At 38.8% G+C, this 21323-nt stretch overlaps 1 protein-coding gene across 9 annotated transcripts in view; it reads left to right on the forward strand.

Moving 5' to 3' along the window:
• ACACA (acetyl-CoA carboxylase alpha) overlaps positions 1-21323 on the forward strand; it is a 338844-nt gene that overhangs the window by 142916 nt on the left and 174605 nt on the right. For all 9 annotated transcript variants that reach the window (XM_053570250.1, XM_053570252.1, XM_053570251.1 and 6 more), the window contains 6 exons: positions 1625-1735; positions 8503-8712; positions 11964-12134; positions 13536-13697; positions 14051-14214; positions 20439-20589. In XM_053570250.1, the coding sequence (XP_053426225.1) occupies positions 1625-1735; positions 8503-8712; positions 11964-12134; positions 13536-13697; positions 14051-14214; positions 20439-20589 (969 nt within the window). The remainder of the gene's footprint in view (positions 1-1624; positions 1736-8502; positions 8713-11963; positions 12135-13535; positions 13698-14050; positions 14215-20438; positions 20590-21323) is intronic.

The raw sequence follows: 21323 nt of genomic DNA on the forward strand, positions 1-21323 counted from the left end.
TTTCTTTTTTTTTTTGAGACAGAGTCTCAAGCTATTGTCCTGGATAGAATGCCATGGTATTACGGCTCACAGTAACCTCAAACTCTTCGGCTTAAGTGATTCTTTTGCTTTAGCCTCCCAAGTAGCTGGGACTACAGGCGCCCATCACAACGCCCGGCTATTTTTTGGCTTGTGGTTTGGCAGTCTCGGGCTGTATTCAAACCTGCCAACTCCAGTGTATGTGGCTGGTGCCCGAGCCGCTGAGCTACAGGTGCCAAGCCTAGTGACACATTTAAAAAAAAATTCTTATGGGCGGCGCCTGTGGCTCAGTGAGCAGGGCACCGGCCCCATATACCGAGGGTGGCGGGTTCAAACCCAGCCCTGGCCAAACTGCAACAAAAAAATAGCCGGGCGTTGTGGCAGGAGCCTGTAGTCCCAGCTACTTGGGAGGCTGAGGCAGGAGAATCGCCTAAGCCTAGGAGTTGGAGGTTGCTGTGAGCTGTGTGGCGCCTCGGCACTCTACCAAGGGCAATAAAGTGAAACTGTCTCTACAAAAAAAAAAAAAAAAAATCTTATAAATATAGCAAAACCTTTAATAGACTGGAATATTTTGACAAATAAATGTCTTGGTTATTTTTAAGTTTTCATTATCTTTTCCCCAGTTTGTTTTCTGCCTTAACAGTATAATTTGGATTATATTAAATTAATGAGATTTTCTATGTTATTACTTATAATGGCTACCGTTCTAATAACTGCATAGTATTCTATATAATTTTTTTTTTCTTTTGAGACAGTCTCACTTTGTTGCCCTTGTAGAGTGCCATGGTGTCATAGCTCACAGCAATCTCAAATTCTTGGGCTCAAGTGATCTTGTTGTCTTAGCCTCTCAAGTAGTTGGGATTACAGGTGCCTGCCACTATACCTGGCTAATATTTCTATTTTTAGTAGAGACAGAGTCTCCTTCTTGGTCAGGCTGGTTTCAAAGTCTTGAGCTCAGGAGACACGCGCCACCCCCCCACACATACACACTGCCTCCCAAAGTGCTAGGAGTATAGACGTGAGGCACCATGCGCAGCTACTAATATATATATTTTTAAATTTGTACTAATACATGGATAACTCCATACCATAAGGAAAAAATTCCAACAGTATAGAAATATATATAGTAAAAGTGAAAGTTTATATCCATTTTTCTTCTATAAATTTTCATTTCTTTGTATTTATTATAATGTGAATATATGAATGCATATATAATTGTACGTAAAGACATGTTCATTTTGTTTCTGACCCATGTGGATTATTTTAGATTGAACGACATGAAATTGCCAATATACAACCTTTTTTTTTTTTTTTTTTTTTGAGACAGAGTCTCACTCTGTCTCCTTCAGTAGAGGGCTGTGGCATCACAGCCCACAGCAACCTCCAACTCTTGGGTATACAACCATTTTTAACCTACAAAAGAGGCAATTTCTTTTGGTTGAGCCCAATACTACAAATATTGTTTGACCTAATAGTATATCCTGAAGATTTTTCTATTTTATTACTTGCAGACTTACTACTTGACTGCATTCATAAAGAGAGAAATGCCAGTTTTTTCCATCTTTACTAATAATGCTTTGTCCTATTTTTTTCTCTCTTCTTGAAGGCAGCAGAGGAAGTTGGATATCCAGTAATGATCAAGGCCTCAGAAGGAGGAGGAGGGAAAGGAATCAGAAAAGTCAATAATGCAGATGACTTCCCTAACCTTTTTAGACAGGTAGAGTACAAGCTATATTTTGTTTGTTTGAACCAACATGTATATCAGAGATACATGATGTAACTCATAATTTAGATATTCAGTAAGTATTTAATTTTTAAGTTGGCCTATAATTAGTCTGTCTTTCTAGTCTTTACCTCCTTGTTAGTGGGGGGGGGGAGTTAGAGTTGTTCAATTCAAGTTTTAATTAGTTAATTCAAATAGCAGAGTTTTTCTGTCATATATAAACATGCTCAGTTTCTCAGATAGAGCTTCCCTTCATGGTACATGTGACTCATAGAATCTTATAATAGCAAGGAAGAATTAATGTCATTCTACATTTTTGTACCCTGTTCTGTTGACGTCATAGATAAAGTGTGTGGTATGGTGATACGATATTGATCTGGTTGCTCTTGGATTACTTAGGCCCAGGCTCTCTGATTTGCTTTATCGTACTTCAGTTCAAATTGGCCTCTGAATTTCCACCATGTTTCCTATCTACCTGCTGGCCCAGCAGTCTGCACCCTAGCTTGTTCTGCATGGCCACCACACCCTGGCACAGGAACCCTATGGAAGACTCACATTATATTAGAACTGAGAGTGGCTGGAGTGTCTTTCTACCTTACCTTTCTTCTTTGAAGCTAAGTTGATGTGGCCATAGTTTATATTGGTTGTAGAAATAGCCACAGAAATGATGCCTTTTTAGAACCTTAAACAGAAGGAGGAAAAAGAGACAGGGGTCTCTTCTGTTCTGCCCTCAGAGTTACCCTTACCGACTTGACTCACTTCTTCTTTTCTTCTACCAATACTGAGCAAAACATGTGTAAGAAAAAGAAAAATTAGGACACAGGTGTGGCCTTATCACTCTCCTAGCTTCCTTCTTTTTCTTGGTTTTCTCACCATCTTCTACTTTGCACTATCTCTTACTAGCGTCTTATTCTACCATTTTTTTTTTTAAGAGACAGAGTCTCACTTTGTCGCCCTTGGTACAGTGCCATGGCGTCACAACTCACAGCAACCTCCAGCTTTTGGGCTTAGGTGATTCTTTTGCCTCAGCCTCCCAAGTAGCTGGGACTACAGTTAGCCACCACAACGCCCGGCTATTTTTTTTGTTGCAGTTTGACTGGGGCCAGGTTCAATCCTGCCACCCTCGGTATATGGGGCCGGCGCCCTACTCACTGAGCCACAGGTGCTGCCCTGTTCTACCTTTTATTTGCTTTCAAACAGTTTCAAACCATTCAGCAGTGAACTTGTTGCTTTACTTTCATAAACTAGAGGGAAAAACTATGGCTTGAGTCTTCCATGATTTGATGTACAGTTGATCGTAAACTTAAAATGGTTCAACTTACAAGTTTTTGGAATTTACAGTGGTGCAAAACCAATATACATTCAGTAGAAATCATACTTCAAGTACCTACATAGCTATTCTGTTTTTCACTTTCAGTATAGTATTCAGTAAATTATATGTGATATTTAATACTTTATTATAAGATAGGCTTCACGTTAGATAATTTTGCCCAACTGTAGGCTAATAAAAGTGTTCTTAAGCATGTGTGAGGTAAACAAGGATACCCTATGATTTGACAGAGTAGGTGTATTAAATGTATTTTTAGGATTCAAATTTTCCAATTTATCATGGGTTTATTGGATTATAACTCCATCATAAGTCACTGAGTATCTATACTAGGAAAGGAAAGCAATAAAGGTATTGCCTTGCTGTATTATCTTATTTTAAACATTAAGAAGTTAAATATCACTCAGGTTTTTTTTTTTAATTTTAACTTGTCTTATGTAAATTCTAATTTCATAGTTTAGATCAGTGCCTTATGGAATCTATAGAAAAGGCTTTTGTTCTTAGAAACAAAATAAAAAATATAAAGCATGTTAATTAATGTCCACTCCTACCAACATTTCAAAACTCTTTATTACTATGGAATCAAATAGAATGAGTCTGGAATACAAAGAGAAAAGTTTTATGTGAAAGTTTTTAAGTTCTAGTACTGGTTAGTTAAATAACTCCATCCTATCCTCCCATTGAGAACAAACTAGGAAAACTGGACCAGATCTTTTTTTTTTTTTTTGTAATCATTGTAGACTTTTCAATGCAGAGAATAATTTTGGGGCTAATATATAGAAGAAAATAAAATTCAGAGAGATGTTCCTGGTATTTGAGGTCATTTTTCCTCTACAGATATCTTCTAGTTAAAGAAGCAGCAGCAGAAAAGCTGATTAGTTTTCAATAGTCTTAAAAGACTGAAAGGATGAAATTTAGACTTTCAGGGCTTGTGGAGGAAGGGTGCCCTGGGAAACCTCTCACAGTTTAGTTAGGATCCTGAAGGGTTATTCTGTAGGAGAGAGGGTGAACGGAAAATAGACCAGCCCTCTCAGGGTCTAAAGCTCAGCTTTAAAACACTCACACTCTGATCAATGCCCTTAGCCACCTGGAGAAAGCAAATGTCAATCCTCTCCAGAGAAGGATAACATATAGAGCTTCAAATTATTTCTATTATTTTTTCATGTGGCATATTAAGCATCCAATTGGATGATTAAAAAACAAGAAAAGCGAAAGTCACTAGAAACAGACCCGCAGAGCTTTTAGATAATGGAACTATCCGATAAGTACTTTAAAGCAACTATGTTTAGGCTCAGTCGGTAAGGCGCTGGCCCCATATACCAAGGGTGGCAGGTTCAAACCCGGCCCCGGCTGAACTGCAACCAAAAAATAGCCGGGCATTGTGGGAAGGCGCCTGTAGTCCCAGCTACTCGGGAGGCTGAGGCAAGAGAATCGTTTAAGCCCAGGAGTTGGAGGTTGCTGTGAGCTGTGTGATGCCATGGCACTCTACCAAGGGCCATAAAGTGAAACTCTGTCTCTACAAAAAAAAAAAAAAAAAAAGCAACTATGTTTAATTTACTGAAGAAAATTAAGGACAAGATTTTGAGACTTTTGGCATAGAACTGGATGTCATAAAGAAGAAACAAGTGATTCTAGAACTGAAAATGTAATAACTAAAATTAAGAAGTCAATATAGGTGTTTAATAGCATTTTAGATATAGCTGAAGAGAGGATTAGTACTGGAAGATAGATCAGAAGAAAATTCAGACTAAAGTATGAAGAGAGACAGAAGGATGAAAAATATAAAGGGAAATGGGAGAGATTATTTGCAGAGATGACCATGATACCTCCTCCCATCTCCATGTACCTATACAGTATGATTTTGCAGCTCCTCCTACCAAGGAGTAGAGTCTTTTTTCTCACCCCTGAGTTTCAGCTGGCTTTGTGACTTGTTTTGACCAATGCAATATGGCAGAAATGGTATACAAATTCTAAAGCCTAAACTGCAAGTGGTTTTGTAGTTTCTGCCCTTGCCCTCTTTGAATGAGACCTCAGATTGCCTTGTGAGGAGCCTGCTCTAGCCTGCTGGAGAAAGAGAGGTCACATGAAACAGAAATGAGTTGTCCCAGGTAAGGCCTCCTACTCCCACTAGCTGACAGCACCATATTTGAGACACGTAAGTGAGACCATCTTAGATCATACAACCCCATTGGGCTTCTAGACAACTGTAGATGTACAAGTAACTTCAAGCAAACCCAGCAGAACTTCCCAACTGAGCCCAGGTCAAAATGTTGATCCACAGAATCATGAGCTAAAAAAAAACAAAATGATTTCCTGTCCCAAGTCACTAGTTCTGGGTATGATACTGCCATAACAGAAAAGTAAAACATGTGGCTTTGAAATTAGCTTATAGTTAGAGGCTAGAAAAGTGGTGAGTATGTTAATGAAGAACAAACTGATAGTGGAGGCAGGAATAATGATGTTATTGGATCCTGGAAAAAAGATAGCCCCTATTCTTTAATGATTGAACAGTTTGAAAAAATATTCTCTGGGGTAACATGGAAGAGAGAGAATATATCTAATGACATCATGGATTTGGTAAAGTAGGTCTCTAGTACTTTCAAAGTATTGAAAGTATCTGTTGAGTGTTTCTAGTTGTTTATGCTAAGAAACTATACAAGAGAGATGAGCTACAGAAAATACTTGGTTGGCAAGCAGAGTTTAGTAGAAATGTGAAGGATCCATAACTTGTTAGGTTTCTAAGTAGAACTACTTCTCATTCCTAGTCTCACCAGCTGGCAAAAGATTTGTAAAGTAAAAATGTCTTAGAGTAAAGACAAAGTCAGAAGTACCTATGACTTTAAGATCTCAGAAACATTTAATGCAATACCTGGTAGATTACCCCCTCAGCTAGGAAAATGTACTTCTAAAACTTTTAAGGGCATTGTCTTCTGTAACCTAACATGCCCAAAGTATAGAGAGATCTATGCAGAAGTGAGCTATTGATGTGGCTTTTGGGGTAAGCAGTGAACCCCAATATGATTCATAGGAAATCCACAGAGTTGTCAAGAGACATGTGTTGATAAATGGACCAAAGCGACTAAGAGGGCCAGAAACAGTTCAAAATGAAAAGAACCCTCTGGGCCTTTTATTTTTCATAGGCATGAAACAGACCGAGAGAGGTATTCAGCTGAAAACATCAGTCATTTCTAATAAAAAGAGAAATTTCTGTTGGCTTGGCACTTGTAGCTCAGCGGCTAGGGCACCGGCCATATACACTGGAGCTGGCAGGTTCGAATCTAGCCTGGGCCTGTCAAACGACAATGACAACTACAACCTAAAAAAAAAAAAAAAAAATAGCTGGGCTTTGTGGCGGGTGCCTATAGTCCCAGCTACTTGGGAGGCTGAGGTAGGAGAATCGCTTGAGCCCAAGAGTTTGAGGTTGGTGTGAGCTGTGATACCATGACACTACCAAGGGTGACATAGTGAGACTCTATCTCAAAAAAAAAAAAAAAAAGAGAAATTTCTCACAGAGTGGAGTTCAGGAACTGAGAGGGCAGAGCTAAGTGTAGAGGGGAATATGGATCAGGGACCTACTCATAAAGAGTAGAACTAGACCCTAATTAAAAAAAAAAAATTGCCTACCCCTGGAATAAGGAAACCTGATAACATGTACCTATTTGGATTTCAGAATTGCCATGGACCAGTGACTACTATAGTCCTCCCATCTCTCTTCCCATCCTCCCCTCTTTAAACAGAAGTCTCATTTTCTGTTATCCTCTTCCAATCTCATCATTAAATACTGGGAGTGTTGGGGCAGATAACTTGTTTTTTTAGTTCCCAGGTATTTGGATCAAGAAAAACTGTAACTGAGGAGCTGCACCCAAGGAAGCACATTTTCATCGGGACATGAAATCATGAGAAAATGGACGTCAAGCCTGATGCCATGATTGGATGAGACTTTGGGGGTCTTGGGAGGGGGTGAGTCTATTTTGCATGTGGGAGGTATGTGAATTATTGTGGCCAGAGGGTAGATCATAGTAGGTTGTTTGGAGAGATGGCCACAATAACTCCTCCCATTCCTGTATGTAATGTGACTTCGCTGTTCCTCCCATCCAGAGGTGGCATCTATTTCCCCACCCCTTAAATCTTAGCTGGCCTTGTTGCTTCCTTGGACCATTAGAATATGGCCAAAGTAATGTGTAAGTTCTAGAGCCTAGACCTTAGAGATTCTGTTCTCACTTGCTTGGAAAACCGCACTGAAGAAGCCTGGTCTAGCCTACTGGAGGATGAGAGACCACATGCAGTAGAGCTATTCCAGTTGAGGCTCCCTAGACCTGTCATCCACCAGACAGCATAAATGATCAGACATGTAAGACCAATCAGCCTTACTCAAGCCACCAGATGATATGTACATACACGCAAGACCCGAAGAAGAACTGCCCAGATGACCACAGCATCATGAGCATATAAAAGGCTGATGCTCTAAGTAAACCACTGAATTTTGAGGGGACTTGTTACGTAGCAAAACAGAAGAAAAACAGACTAAAAAAGATACAAAGCATAAAAGACATACGGCGTATAGTGAAATAATTCAACATAATGTACTTTAAGTCTCAGAGAAGAGAAAGAATGGAGCAGAAGCAATATTTGGAGAAATGATGGAGCAGAAGCCATATCTGGAGAAATGATAGAGGAGAAGCTATATTTGAAGAGACAATGGTTAAGAATTTCCTTGAACTGATAAAAGATACCAAGCACAGATTCAAAAAGTACTGTCAGCCTTATGCAGGACAAATACAAAGAAAACCACACCTAACCTTATAAGAGTACATCTGCCACTCCACCTCACTAAAATAAAAGAGAGAAAATTGTAAAGCAGCTGGAGAGAAAAGATTACTTTCAAGGCAGTAACAATAAGACTGACATTAGACATCTCAGAGAAACAGTGAAAGCCAGAACACGTTGGGGCATCTTTGAGGTGCTGAAAAAAGTAATTACCAGTGTAGGATTCTGTACGCAGTGAAAATATTCTTCAAAACTGAAGATTGCAATCCTTTGACTGCAGCAATACTTTATATGATGTAACGTGAACCAGGAACATGTCTAGTGTGGAGCAAGTTGTACAGAGTGGATGGCAGTACTTTGCCCTGTTGTGGGATTTATGTGTATGTATGTGTGTTTACAAATATTTTGTTGTTTACCCTTGTAACACACTGGATGTTTATATGTTTTCATATTCATTAATATCGGTTATATAACCAAGAATGCAGCACCTTTAAGATATTAAAGATGAGGGCATGGGCTATGTTTTATTCATTTTTGTATTCCTACTGATTAACATGGTGCCTGACACTTCTAGACATCTACTTGTTGAAAGCAAAGCAGCTTATTATCATGATAGAAAAAATGTTTACCACTTGAGAATTTGTCTTATTTTCTTTTTCTAATACAGGTTCAAGCTGAAGTCCCTGGATCTCCTATATTTGTAATGAGACTAGCCAAACAGTCTCGTCATCTGGAGGTGCAGATCTTAGCAGATCAGTATGGCAATGCTATCTCTCTGTTTGGTCGTGACTGCTCTGTACAGCGCAGACATCAGAAAATTATTGAAGAGGCACCTGCTGCTATTGCTACTCCAGCAGTATTTGAACATATGGAACAGGTGTGTATAATAAATATGTAGTATCTTAATTTCTACTTCTTATACAGAACACTTCACCTTTTATTCAGTTCAGGTACCAGTCTGAGAATAATGGAATTTAAAGCAATGATTCTAATGATCTAAGTTCTAGCAACTTATGATTATATCCTTTTTCTAAAAGAAAAAATATTCTGCCGTTCTTCTAGGAAAATTATCTAGGGATATTTCAAGCTCTAAAAGTAGTTAACACTTTTTAAAAGATCAGTGTACTATTTTGAGTTGGGAATAACAGAAAATGTTTTGGGATTTTTAATCTTACTGTTTTTTTTGGGGGGGGGTTGTTTTTTGATTTTTAAAACCAATTTGTGAGAAGCAGGTAATTTTATTGTCTGTATTGATTATCATCAGTCTTGAAGTTAATTTGTTCAAGTCCATTATCTTTTTGGAAAGTCTTTTAAGTATCTTTAAAGTTCATCTATTCTGTATTTTCACATATAAAGAACTTCTCAGGGTCAAGAATGGTGCCCTGGAAATAATTGTAGTTTAGGGGTCTTAAGCATAGTCTTTTCTTGAATCGTGACCCAGTCTTCATTTTATTGGAGATTTATTTTCCACCTCTTCTTTCGTTTGAATTCCAAGCAAGTTAATTATATGGTCAGCTGGTTTCCTATGGGGCATGTATGTATTAGGATACATTCTTGAATGGCTGTAATAAAGATGCCTCAAATAGTGGTTAAAATAGGTGTATAAGTCTACTTTCCTTTCATCATAGTTCAGAGATGAGCTGGTACCAAAGATCCAGGTTTATTGCTCACATGCTGCCTGTTTTTTATTTTTTCTTTAATTTCAGATTAAAGAAAGAGGGTATAAGTGATTAGGTTACATTGTTTGCATTTGTTAGGTAACTGCCTGATTTGTAAATAAAATTTTACTGGAACACAGTTCTTTATTTATTTATGTATTATGTATGGCTGCCTTATTGCTACAATGGCAGACTTGAGTAGTTGTGACAGAGACTAGGTAGCCCACAAAGTTAAATGATTACTATGTAGCTTTTTACCAAAAATGTTTATCAACCTTTGCCCTTGGACAGTGTCATCATTTTCATGATTAAGCTAACTGATCAGATTATGTTCACATTGTATCCTGTGGGAGGGGGAGAGAGGACACGGAAGGCAAGTGTGTAGAACCGCTATCTGGAAGTACCACATGCCACTTCTCACATTCCATTGGACAAAATTCAGTTACACAGACATACCTAGTGCCGAGGATGTTAGAGATTGTTGTCACTAACTGGGTGGCCATGAGCTCTACTAGAATTTAGGAAATTTCATTCCTAAAAGGATGAAGTAAAGTTGCTAGAGAGCACTTAACAGCCTATGCCTCAGTCTGGCTACCCTTTATCCTTTTTCCTATTCTTAGAACATAGTTGTCCTTTCCCCAAGGAAGACAGCCTGAAGTCCTATCCACTTACTCCTAGTTACTTAGAGATCTTAGACCTCTAGGTGATTCAAGATATTTAGGTGATATACATTCCTCTTCATTGAATGTGTGGTTTTTTCACCAGCCAGCTTAAAATATAAGTTACCTACCCTTTGTCATTTTTCCACTGCTTCTCCCACCTCCCTATCACAATCTACAGGAATAGGAATAGGATAACTCCCATTTGGAAAAAGGAAAAATACATAACAATCATTGGTCCATAGCAGTTATCAGATCCTTCTGGGCAGGAATTGTGATAATTCCCTGCAGTCTGGTAGAGTAATCACTCAATTAGTCCTGCTGGCTGCCCCTTATTCTGCTGCTTAGGAGTAAATCCACTGTCTGTTATTCTTTAAGATACCTAACTTTGTTCTCTGGGAAATTCTTCCAGATTCATTTTTTTCTCTGTGAATTGGGCTTTGAAGAATATGCCTTCTTTGGCAGAACTTCACAGCCTACTTCCTGCTGGTACAGGATTGGGGGTTCAAGTATTACTCTAATCATCAATCACAGGTGTGCTATACGGCCAGGCTCATGGTTTGTTTATAAATACAATTCCTTCAAAAACTTACTAAGCTTCTTGGGTATTTGTTTCCAATCAGCTTCAGGTTGGATTAACCATACCCAAAGATTTCTTCTAGATATAGAAACTTTTCTTCTTTTATTTACTGGCTTCTATGCTTAGCCCATCTCTTCTCAATTTAGTGTTGGCTACTTTGAGGGTAGCTGAAACTAAAGCAGCACCCTTAATCTGATCTCTGACGCTGGCTTGCTTCAGGGTGAGAATCTCATTTTCTGTGGTTTGGGGGGATACAAAAGTAGTTGGCTTTTTCAACGTTCTGATCCTATCAAATCATTTTTGTTAAGGCTTAGTTGGTGTGTGATAAGTGTTCCAAGTTATTGTAGTAAAGGTTACCAGCTTTCTAGCCTGTAGTATCTGTTTCCTTGCTACCCTGGCTTACCCTTTTGCTAAACTGGCATCACATATTTTAATTTTTTAAAACAGCAGCATTTTACCTGCAGTTAATAATTTCTGTATTGATTAGGGTTCAGGTTAAGCTGCTCTAATAAAAAGATCCCCAAATGACTCCCATCATAGTCTAGGTGTGCTTTGTAGAGCTGATGGACATTTCTATTGAGGCCATCTTGGGATTCAGTTTTTCCTATTTGTTTTGCCATTCTCAGTATGTTCTCATCTGCATGGTAGAACTGGCTGTATTATTATGATCATGTTCTGGTGTATAAGAAGAAAAGAAGCCAGCAGTAGAAGATAAGCCATTTTCTTTTCAAAATATGATTTAGGAATTACGCATATCACTCACCAGTGCTGATATCCTCTTGGTCAAAACTTAGTCACGAGCTATAAAAGGGGTTGGGAATCTAGTCTCTAATTAGACAGCTATGTTTCTAGGTAGAAGAGTATATTGGGAATATTGGACAGTATGGGACAGTGAAGAATCTGCCATTGGTTGTGTTTTTCTTCCTTTCCTTTTCTTTCCTTTTTCCTTTCCTTCCCCTTCCCTTTTCTTTCTCCTTTCCACCTTCATGTACTTTTGTCTGAGGAGGTAGAATTGCTTGTTATCCAAAGTGAAAAACACTGTTTTCTCTCAGTTTTTTATTGAGTTTTTCACTCATGTGTGATGATCGGACATGGTAAAATTTGCTTCAATATGGCCAAAAACCTTTGGTGACTCTTATAAACACTGAATAGTTAAGTCAAAAAGAGGCTGTAGTAATCCAATAGTTGGACAAGGTGAAAAACTTATGTCTGCTTGTCTTTCTTCTTTGAGTGTGCGGTGAAACTTGCCAAAATGGTTGGGTATGTGAGCGCTGGGACTGTGGAATACCTGTATAGCCAGGATGGCAGCTTCTACTTTCTAGAATTGAATCCTCGGCTGCAGGTTGAGCACCCCTGTACAGAGATGGTGGCAGATGTCAATCTCCCAGCAGCACAACTCCAGGTGAGTCACATTAATCTAGGTTCAAGGAGGAGCCTAGAGAAGTCAGAGATACCAGAAAAACTTGTTTAACCTGTGTCTGATAAGAGAAAAGAACCTCCTCTCTGAATCTGACCTGATGTTCATTTCTCTTAAGCTGTATGGGTTATATAGATATGTATGGGTTGGTTTTCCTGATGTAGTACAAAGATAGAAATATTACTTTTCTAGACAGATATATCTGATACCAACTTTCATGTTTTAGAAATAAACATTTAACATAATGTGCCTTATTCAATTATTTAATTATATAGTAAATTTCTCAAATTTGTAATTATTCCCTGCTCATTTTCACTAGTGTTTTTTATTGAAGTAATTCTACTAGAGTGATGGTTCACATTTCTCCTGGCAAGATTGTGGTGGCACACATTTATTTTTATAATTTGTGAAGTGCTAGCTGTCAATCTTATTGTCTTCTCTTAGCTCAAATATTCTGGTAAGCAGCAACAGCTCATGATGAGGTTTGGTTATCTTTTTTTTTTTTTTTAAAGACAGTTTCACTATGTTGTCCTCGGTAGAGTGCCGTGGCGTCACAGCAACCTCAAACTCTTGGGCTTAAGCCATTCTCTTGCCTCATTCTCCTAAGTAGCTGGGACTACAGATGCCCGTCACAATGCCCAACTACTTTTTGGTTGCAGTTGTCATTGTTGTTTAGCTGGCCCGAGGCGGGTTCGCCACCCTCAGCGTATGTGTGGCCGGCGCTGTAACCACTGTGCTAGGGTGCTGAGCCTATCATGTTATTTTTATCTAACATATACTTTGCCCACATTAGGAGCACCTGGGGGTTCCCATTAAAGACTAAAGATTTATTTACTTCCTCCAGTGCTTTGCAGGGATAGAGATGATAATTAGGACTTCATTAAGACTTTTTAAGCTTGTCTCTTCTTGGATAGCTACAAACATTTATTCTTTGCTGGGATATTTTTATTCCCATTGCTTGATGGAGAAATGACAGTAGAGGTAAACTCCTGTCTGTTGCATTAGGAATTCTAAAAAATTTCTTTTCTTTTTTTTTTTTTTTGGAGTGGGGACTTGGTATGTTGTTGCTCAGGGTGGCCTCAACTCCTGGCCTTAAGCAATCCTCCCACCCAAGCCTCCTGAGTAGCCAGAATTACAGACAAGAGCCATTGGGCCCAGCTGAATTTAGGGACTTTTTTAGCAGTGGAGAAATTTCTAGCAACTTAACCATAGTGATATATTCTATTTCAAGTAACTTAGAGTTGATAGTTATATATAGACTATAGAGCTGTAATGTTTTGGGTAGTGGCTTCAAAAATGAAAACTCTTTTAGGTAATCTGATAGCCTTCATGCTATGAAGAAAGTAACTGTGGAAAATGAATGATGTGTGTTTTATTACTTTTCAGATTGCTATGGGGATCCCTCTATATAGAATCAAAGATATCCGGATGATGTATGGGGTATCTCCCTGGGGCGACACTCCCATTGATTTTGAAAATTCAGCTCATGTTCCTTGCCCAAGGGGCCATGTTATTGCTGCTCGGATCACTAGTGAAAATCCAGATGAGGTAACCCATCACTTAAAAGGCTTATACCTTTTTTCTTTGTGAACTTTAATATTAAGATAGTATCTGAGGGTATACTTCTGAAATTTCTTGGGACTTCATCTGGAAAGGGAAATGTTTAGAGATTTCTCAGCACAGATAAGTAAATGATTACTGCTTCACTGTTCATTTAATCTCACTGTAGTCAGTATAGAGTCTTCAGTGTGTCTGTAGCACTGGGCCTTGACCTTTATAATTTTTGTTCATCTTTTCTGCTTTTGTGTGTGAATAAGATAGAGCCTAAACAATGAATATATATATTTGTTTTCTTCCTTGGAAATATAATATGGTCTCTCATATTAATTATTCTCTAACAGGGTTTTAAGCCCAGCTCAGGAACAGTTCAGGAACTAAATTTCCGCAGCAATAAGAATGTCTGGGGTTATTTCAGTGTTGCTGCTGCAGGGGGACTTCATGAATTTGCTGACTCTCAGTTTGGTCACTGCTTTTCCTGGGGAGAAAACAGAGAGGAAGCAATTTCGTGAGTATAATAGCATTTGATTACGTTTTATAAAATAAGTTTGTGCTAATCCTCAGTGAAACCATGAGAATGGAAAGAGAAATCATTTATCTGCTGTAGAGATACTAACGTGCACAACCTCTTTGAAGATATATATCTTTAGCTGTACTTTCACTCATGTTGTGTTAAATTTTGTTGTGTCTGGAGGATGTTTTTCTGTTTGTTCTTCTAAGCCTCTTCAAGTATTTTTGGTTTCAAATATTTTTCAAAAATGCTGTAAAGGTATCATATTTTCCCATCGGAATAATATTGTTATTGAGGTGAGGTAGATTCTTGGCCAAAAGCTTGGTATCAAATAAAGAATGGGTAAAGATCAATCATTTGTCATTGAAATAAAGGCATAGTTTTAAATCTCTGATAGTCTTTTTTTTTTTTTTCTTAATTTCACTTTATTACCCAGGAAGCTTAAATTCCTGGGCTCTGAGGTGATCCTCCTGCCTCAGCTTCCTAAGTAACTAGGGTTGTAGGTATGCATCACCACACCCACCTATTTTTAAAATTTTTTATAGAGATAGGGGGTTGCTATGTTGTCCAGGCTTTATCTCAAACTCCTGGCCTCAAGCATTCCTCCCGCCTTGGCTTCCCAAAGTGCTGGGATTACAGATGAGAGCCACCATGCCCACCCTTCTGACAATCACTTAAAATATATTTTTTTAATTTAACAGGTAAAATTTATATGATATATATATTTTTGGTGTTTGATATATGTGTACATTGTTGAATGGCTAAATGCAGCTATTTACATGCATTACCTCAAGTACTTATCAATTTTTGGTGATGAGAAGACTTAAAAATCTATTCTCTTAGCAGTTTTCAACTAACAATATATTGTTATATGGTCACCATAATATATTCTTATAGTCCTTTAAAATAATAAAATTAGCCGGGTGCAAGTGGCTCATGCCTATTTTGTTTACTATAGCTTACTCACTTCTTTTTTTTTTTTTTTTTTGTAGAGACAGAGTTTCACCTCATGGCCCTTGGTAGAGTGCCATGGCATCATAGAGCTCACAGCAACCTCCAACTCCTGGGCTTAAGCGATTCTCTTGCCTCAGCCTCCCGAGCAGCTGGGACTACAGGCGCCCGCCACAATGCCCGGCTATTTTTTGGTTGCAGTTCAGCCGGGGCTGGGTTTGAACCCGCCACCCTCGGTATATGGGGCCGGCGCCCGACCAACTGAGCCATAGGCGCCACCTCTGCTTACTCACTTCTTGAGCCCAAGAGTTTGAGGTTGCTGCGAGCTGTGATGCCATGGCACTCTCAACCCCAGGGTGACTGAGTGAGACTCTGTGTCCAAAAAAAAAAAAAGAAAAAGAAAAATTCCACTTATAATTGTGAATAAATGAAAGTACAACTCTCAAAGGTCAAAGGAATGGCATTAAATGTTTGGTACAGGCAATCAACAGTTAAAAAATAGAAAGAACCAGTTCAGTTTTCAATTTTGGATAAATATTCTAAAACATATAAGCTCTCAAAATGAACTCTTATTGGCTGGGTGCAGTGGCTCATCCCTATAATCTTAGCACTCTGGGAGTCTGAGACAGGAAGATCCCTTTAGCTCAGGAGTTCAAGACTATCCAGAGCAAGAGTAAGACCCCATCTTTACTAAAAATAGAAAAATTAGCTGAGCATTGTGGTTGATGCCTGTAGTCCTAGCTACTTGGCAGGTTGAGGCAGGAAGATCACTTAAATCCAGAAGTTTAAAGTTGCTGTGAGCTAGGCTGATGCCAGGACACTCTAGCTGGGGCAATAGATTTAAGACTCTGTCTCAAAGACAAAAACAAAAACAAACCTTTCTAGGGTGGTGCCTGTGGCTCAGTTGGTAGGGTGCTGGCCCCATATATCAAGGGCGATGGGTTCAAACCCAGCCCCAGCCAAATTGCAATAAAAATAGCCGGGCGTTGTGGCGGGCACCTGTAGTCCCAGCTACTTGGGAAGCTGAGGCAAGAGAATTGCCCAGGAGTCGGAGGTTGCTGTGAGTTGTGTGACGCCAGGGCACTCTACTCAGGGAGTTAAGTGGGACTCTGTCTCTACAAAAAAATAAATAAATAAATCTTTCTACGATCCTGCTTTTTAGGTAAACAAAAGTGCTATGTAGATTCAATATTTAATGTTTATGATTAGCAGAATACTGACACTCATGCTACTTATATTTGTATAAACTGTTAAATGCTTTACAGAACATTAAGGCCTCTTATTTATATACATGTATATTTTGGAAGGGGGATAGAGCCTTACTTTTTTGCCCTCAGTAGAGTGCCATGTTGTCATAGCTCACAGCAACCTCAAACTCTTGGGCTTAAGCTATTCTCTTGCCTCAGCCTCCCAAGTAGCTGGGAATATAGGTGCCCTCCACAACGCCTAGGTATTTTTTTAGAGACAGGGTCTTGCTCTTGCTCAGGCTGGTCTCGAATCCATGAGCTCAGGCAATCCACCTTGGCATGAGCCACCATGTTCTGCTTATTTTATTTTTAGAGAGAGGGTCTCATTTTGTCACCAGGCTAAAGTGCAGTGCATCTATCATATTTCACTGTAACTTTGAATTCCTGAGTTGGAGCAATCCTACTGCCTCAGCCTCTTGAGTAGTTAGAACTCCAGGTGTGTACTACTACGTCTGGCTCATGTTGGGGGAGAGGATCTTGCTATGTTGCCCAGGCTGGTCTCAAACTCCTGGCCTTCCAAAGTGCTGGTTCACAGGTATGAACCACCATAGCTGGCCATTGAAGTTTTATATAAGCAATGTAGACAATTTATAAATTTTTCATAAAATAAATAGTATAATTTTATTTATTTTTTTATTTTTTGAGACAAAGTCTCTCTTTGTTGCCCTTGGTAGAGTGTTGGGGTATCACAGCTACCAGTAACCTCAAACTCTTGGGCTCAAGAAGTGATTCTCTTGCCTCAGCCTCCCAAGTAGCTGGACTACAGGTGCCTACCACAATGCCTGGCTATTTTTTAGAAACAGGGTCTTGCTCTTGCTCAGGCTAGTCTTGAACTCCTGAGCTCACTCAGTTCACCCTGCCTCGGTCTCCCAGAATACTGGGATTACAGACCTCAGCCACTGCATCCGGCCCTGTAAGTGGAATTTTTCAAAAGTAAATCAGTGCTATTCGGCTGGGCGCAGTGCCTCACAACCTGTAATCCCAGCATTTTGGGAAGCCCAGGTGAGAGGATTCCTTGAGATCAGGGGTTCAGGAGTAGCCTGGTCGTGAGACCTCTTCTCTACAAAAAATAAAAAATTAGCCTTGGATGGTACTGTGAACCTGGAGTCCCAGCTACTCAGGAGGCAGGGGCAGGAGGATCACTAGAGCCCAGGAGTTTGGAGTTGCACTGTGTTGCAAAAAAAAAAAAAAAAAACCCCAAAACAAAAATAAGGCTGAGGCACATGGATTGCCTGAGCTCAGGAATTCGAGACCAGTCTGAGCAAGAGGGAGACTCGTCTCTAAGAAATAGCTGGGCATTATGGTAGGCCCCTGTAATCCCAGCTACTTGGGAGGCGGAGGCAAAAGGATCACTTGAACCCAAGAGTTTGAAGTTGCTGTGAGCTATGACACCCTCTACCGAGGGTGACAAAGTGAGACTCTGTCTCAAAACCCAAAACAAAACAAAAACCCACACAAAAAAAGGCAGTGTTATTAGAAAAAACACTGATACAAAGTTGCTTGCTTTTTTATTTTCACTGTCTGTCGTGCTCTGCCAAAGTGAGAAAGGATTATTACATTAGGGCTTGCAAATCGGTGGCTTCCTGGCCAGTCTCAGTTAACAGATGTGTTTTGATTGGCTCACAGACTATTAATTTTCTTTTAATTTGTCAATATTAAAAATTGGGAGATTGAAATCAAAATATGGATTTCTTCTTTCTCTTAAAAAATGGGGTGATAATGAAAACATTGGTTTTATATCCTAGCTGGGAGAAGTTAGCTGAAGTTTTGTTTGCCTGCTTCTTTCAGATGGAACATGAATTCTGTAGTTCACACAGCTCCCATTCAGTCTGCCTCACTCATTTACTTTCCCAGACTAGCCTCTATTGTCATTTAGATTTTAGTCCTGACTTGCCAGACTACTGTATATTTTCTATGGGACATGTTCTATGACCTGTTACAGAATCCTTGCTGCTTACTTCTGATCTGGTCTATATATTTCTCTACAGTATAAAGGTAACCTAGTTAGTTAACTTTTAGCATATTAAAAATGTGGTCTCTACAATAAGTCTGCTCGATAACCTTTGCCAAAAGTTCATTTGTCATTCAGAGCTTTCTTTGTTTCTTCTTTCTTCGTTACAGTAGGTATATATCCTTTAGCTTGGTGTTTGTAGTCTTATTCTCCCAAATACCCCAACTAACCTATTTCTGGAATTATTTCCCATAAATCATAGTCTAATTAGCATGAGAACAAGATTGTGTCTTACCCTGTCACTGCTGTATCCCCTGAGCATAGTAAGTAAGAACTCAGTAAATGTTGGCTGAGTGAATGGATTTGCCACTAGTTCCAGTCCTCATAGCCTCTGCTTCAATCTTATTATTCTTTGAATACTGCTCAAATTTTCTTCCCTCTTCTCCCTTACACTTATTATTCCCTATTCTTGCTTTTCCCTCTGTCAATTCATTTGTTCATTCTATTCAACAAATACTTACTGAATATCTGCTACATAGTGGTTCTAGCAATACAGTGAGGACCAAAATAGGATCTCTGTCCTCATAGAACCTTACAAATCCAGGGTAAGAAAGATGAATAAGCAGTTAAAACAGAATATATTAAGTGTGGTGATAGTGGGATTATTTAAGGATGTTAGAGGAGTATATAGGTGAGTCAGCTGTCTCAGCCTAGAGGAGCTAAGGGAAGGCTTCCCAGAAGGAAGTGACATCTAGAAGTGATACTTAAAGAGTGTGTAGGAATAAGTCAGGCCAAAGAAGGAGATCGAGAAGAGAATGGGGTGAGGAACAGAATAATATTTTAACCTGAGGGAATATCTGACCTCCTATTCCTCTCATAGTCATAATATCAGCTATACTTTTAGCAAAGTCTCTTTACTGGCATTTATGATATTCTGCTACATATGTTGGAAGGGATCTTTTTTTTCCTACTTATGAACCTAGTATGTGTCTTGAGCATGTCAGGTACATAGTAAATATTTGTTGAATTAAGTATCTGTCCTATCCAGCACACACTGGGTATAAATCTACAGAAAACCCTATAGTACTTTAAATTTTCATAAAATTGGGTCATTTTACATTTAATTGGGAATACTTTTATTAATAAAAGTAATGAATAAATTGTTGCACAGATAACTAAAGTTCAACTTAAAAACACTCTTACATATAGTGTCAGGCTGATCATTGACTGTTCCCAGCCAGTTTCCTCTTATGCGAAAACCTTTAAGGTGTTAGGGTGGGTGAGACATCTCATATCTATAATCCCATTGCTTTGGAAGGCCAAGGTAGGAGGATCAGTGAGAGGATCGATTGAGGCCAGGAGTTCCAGACCATCCTAGGCAACATAGCAAGAACCCATCTCTACAAAAAACAATTATTTTTTTACTTAGCCAGGAATAGTGGCACATGCCTGTAGTCCCAGCTACTTGGGAGGTTAAAGTGGGAGGCTCACTTAAGCCCAGGAGTTTGAGGTTACCATGAACCGTGATTGTGCAGTTGGACTCCAGCCTGGGCAACAGAGTGAGACCTTGCCTCAAATAAGTAAACAAACAAATAAATCATTTTCAAGATTTATTGAACTCTACACCTGATAAATATTTTATTGTATGTAAATTATACATAAATAAGGTAAAAGATAAAAATATATCTTAAGAAAATAAATGAGTTGTAAGGATCAGGGAAATTAATACCCTAATTTAATTAGCCAGCAATAAATGAATGGAATGTTGAAAACCTACTAAGTGAAAGCTGAGTGTGGTTCACATACAATTTGTTCTGTACTCTGTATGATGAAGTGTATCTGCTGATGCTCTTGCGGTAATATCAAATTCGTAAATTTACTGACTTCTTGTAAAGTCTTCTATCTGGAATGTATGTGAGTGAGCATACTTACATGTACACTCTTATTTGTTTTTGGAACTGTCTCTCTCTCTTCCTCCTAAGACTCCAAAGGAATGAAACAATTCCTTAGAATGATTGAAAAACACTAAAACGTTTGTTGCTGAAACAGATCGGCTTCTGTTCTTCTCCCAGAAATATGGTGGTGGCTTTGAAGGAGCTTTCTATTCGGGGCGACTTCCGAACTACAGTGGAATACCTGATCAAGCTGTTAGAGACTGAAAGCTTTCAGTTGAATAGAATTGACACTGGCTGGCTGGATAGACTGATAGCAGAAAAAGTACAGGTGTGTCTTTCTCTTCTTACATAAACAGCTTCTAGTGTTGGATTCTTACGGACTTATGGTGTGATCATTTCCTGTCACTAAATGAAATGTATTTGATTCTAATGTAAATAGTTCTTGATCTCTGCAAAATTTTAGCACTGTAATTGTTCTTGAGTTGTATGTTATACAATCATTTTATGTGTTCTAGCATTATTTTGGGGGGTATATTTGAAGAGAAGCTTGCAGAGATTGAACTATTTTTACTTACTTCATTTAAAGTTTAATCTGGTTCAGAAAGGCCAACTTGTATATCTCTTTCTGCTGATGAGAGCAGCCTCATTTAAATTGATAGAGTTATCACTTGTTCTTGAATTGCGGGACTATTCTAAATTATCCAAGATTTTGTATAAAATCATTAGATCCATCTAAATTTTGTAGAAGTCCAAATTTTGACTATATATTAATAGTTTTTTTCTCTAACATTATCAGTAGTCCAATCTTTGTATCATTTTAAATTTCTTTCTGACAAAATCTAGGGTTTTTTTGTTTGTTTTTTTGAGTCAGAGTCTCACTGTGTCACCCTTGGTAGAGTGCTGTGACATCACAGCTCACAGCAACCTCAAACTCTTGGGCTTAAGCAATTCTTTTGCCTCAGCCTCCCAAGTAGTTGGGACTATAGGCGCCCTGCTATTTTTTTGTTGTTGTTGCAGTTGTCATTGTTGCTTTAGATGGCCCAGGCTGGGTTCAAACCTACC

Source organism: Nycticebus coucang, chromosome 18 (assembly GCF_027406575.1).
Source record: "Nycticebus coucang isolate mNycCou1 chromosome 18, mNycCou1.pri, whole genome shotgun sequence".
In the NCBI taxonomy this organism is placed as follows: domain Eukaryota; kingdom Metazoa; phylum Chordata; class Mammalia; order Primates; family Lorisidae; genus Nycticebus; species Nycticebus coucang.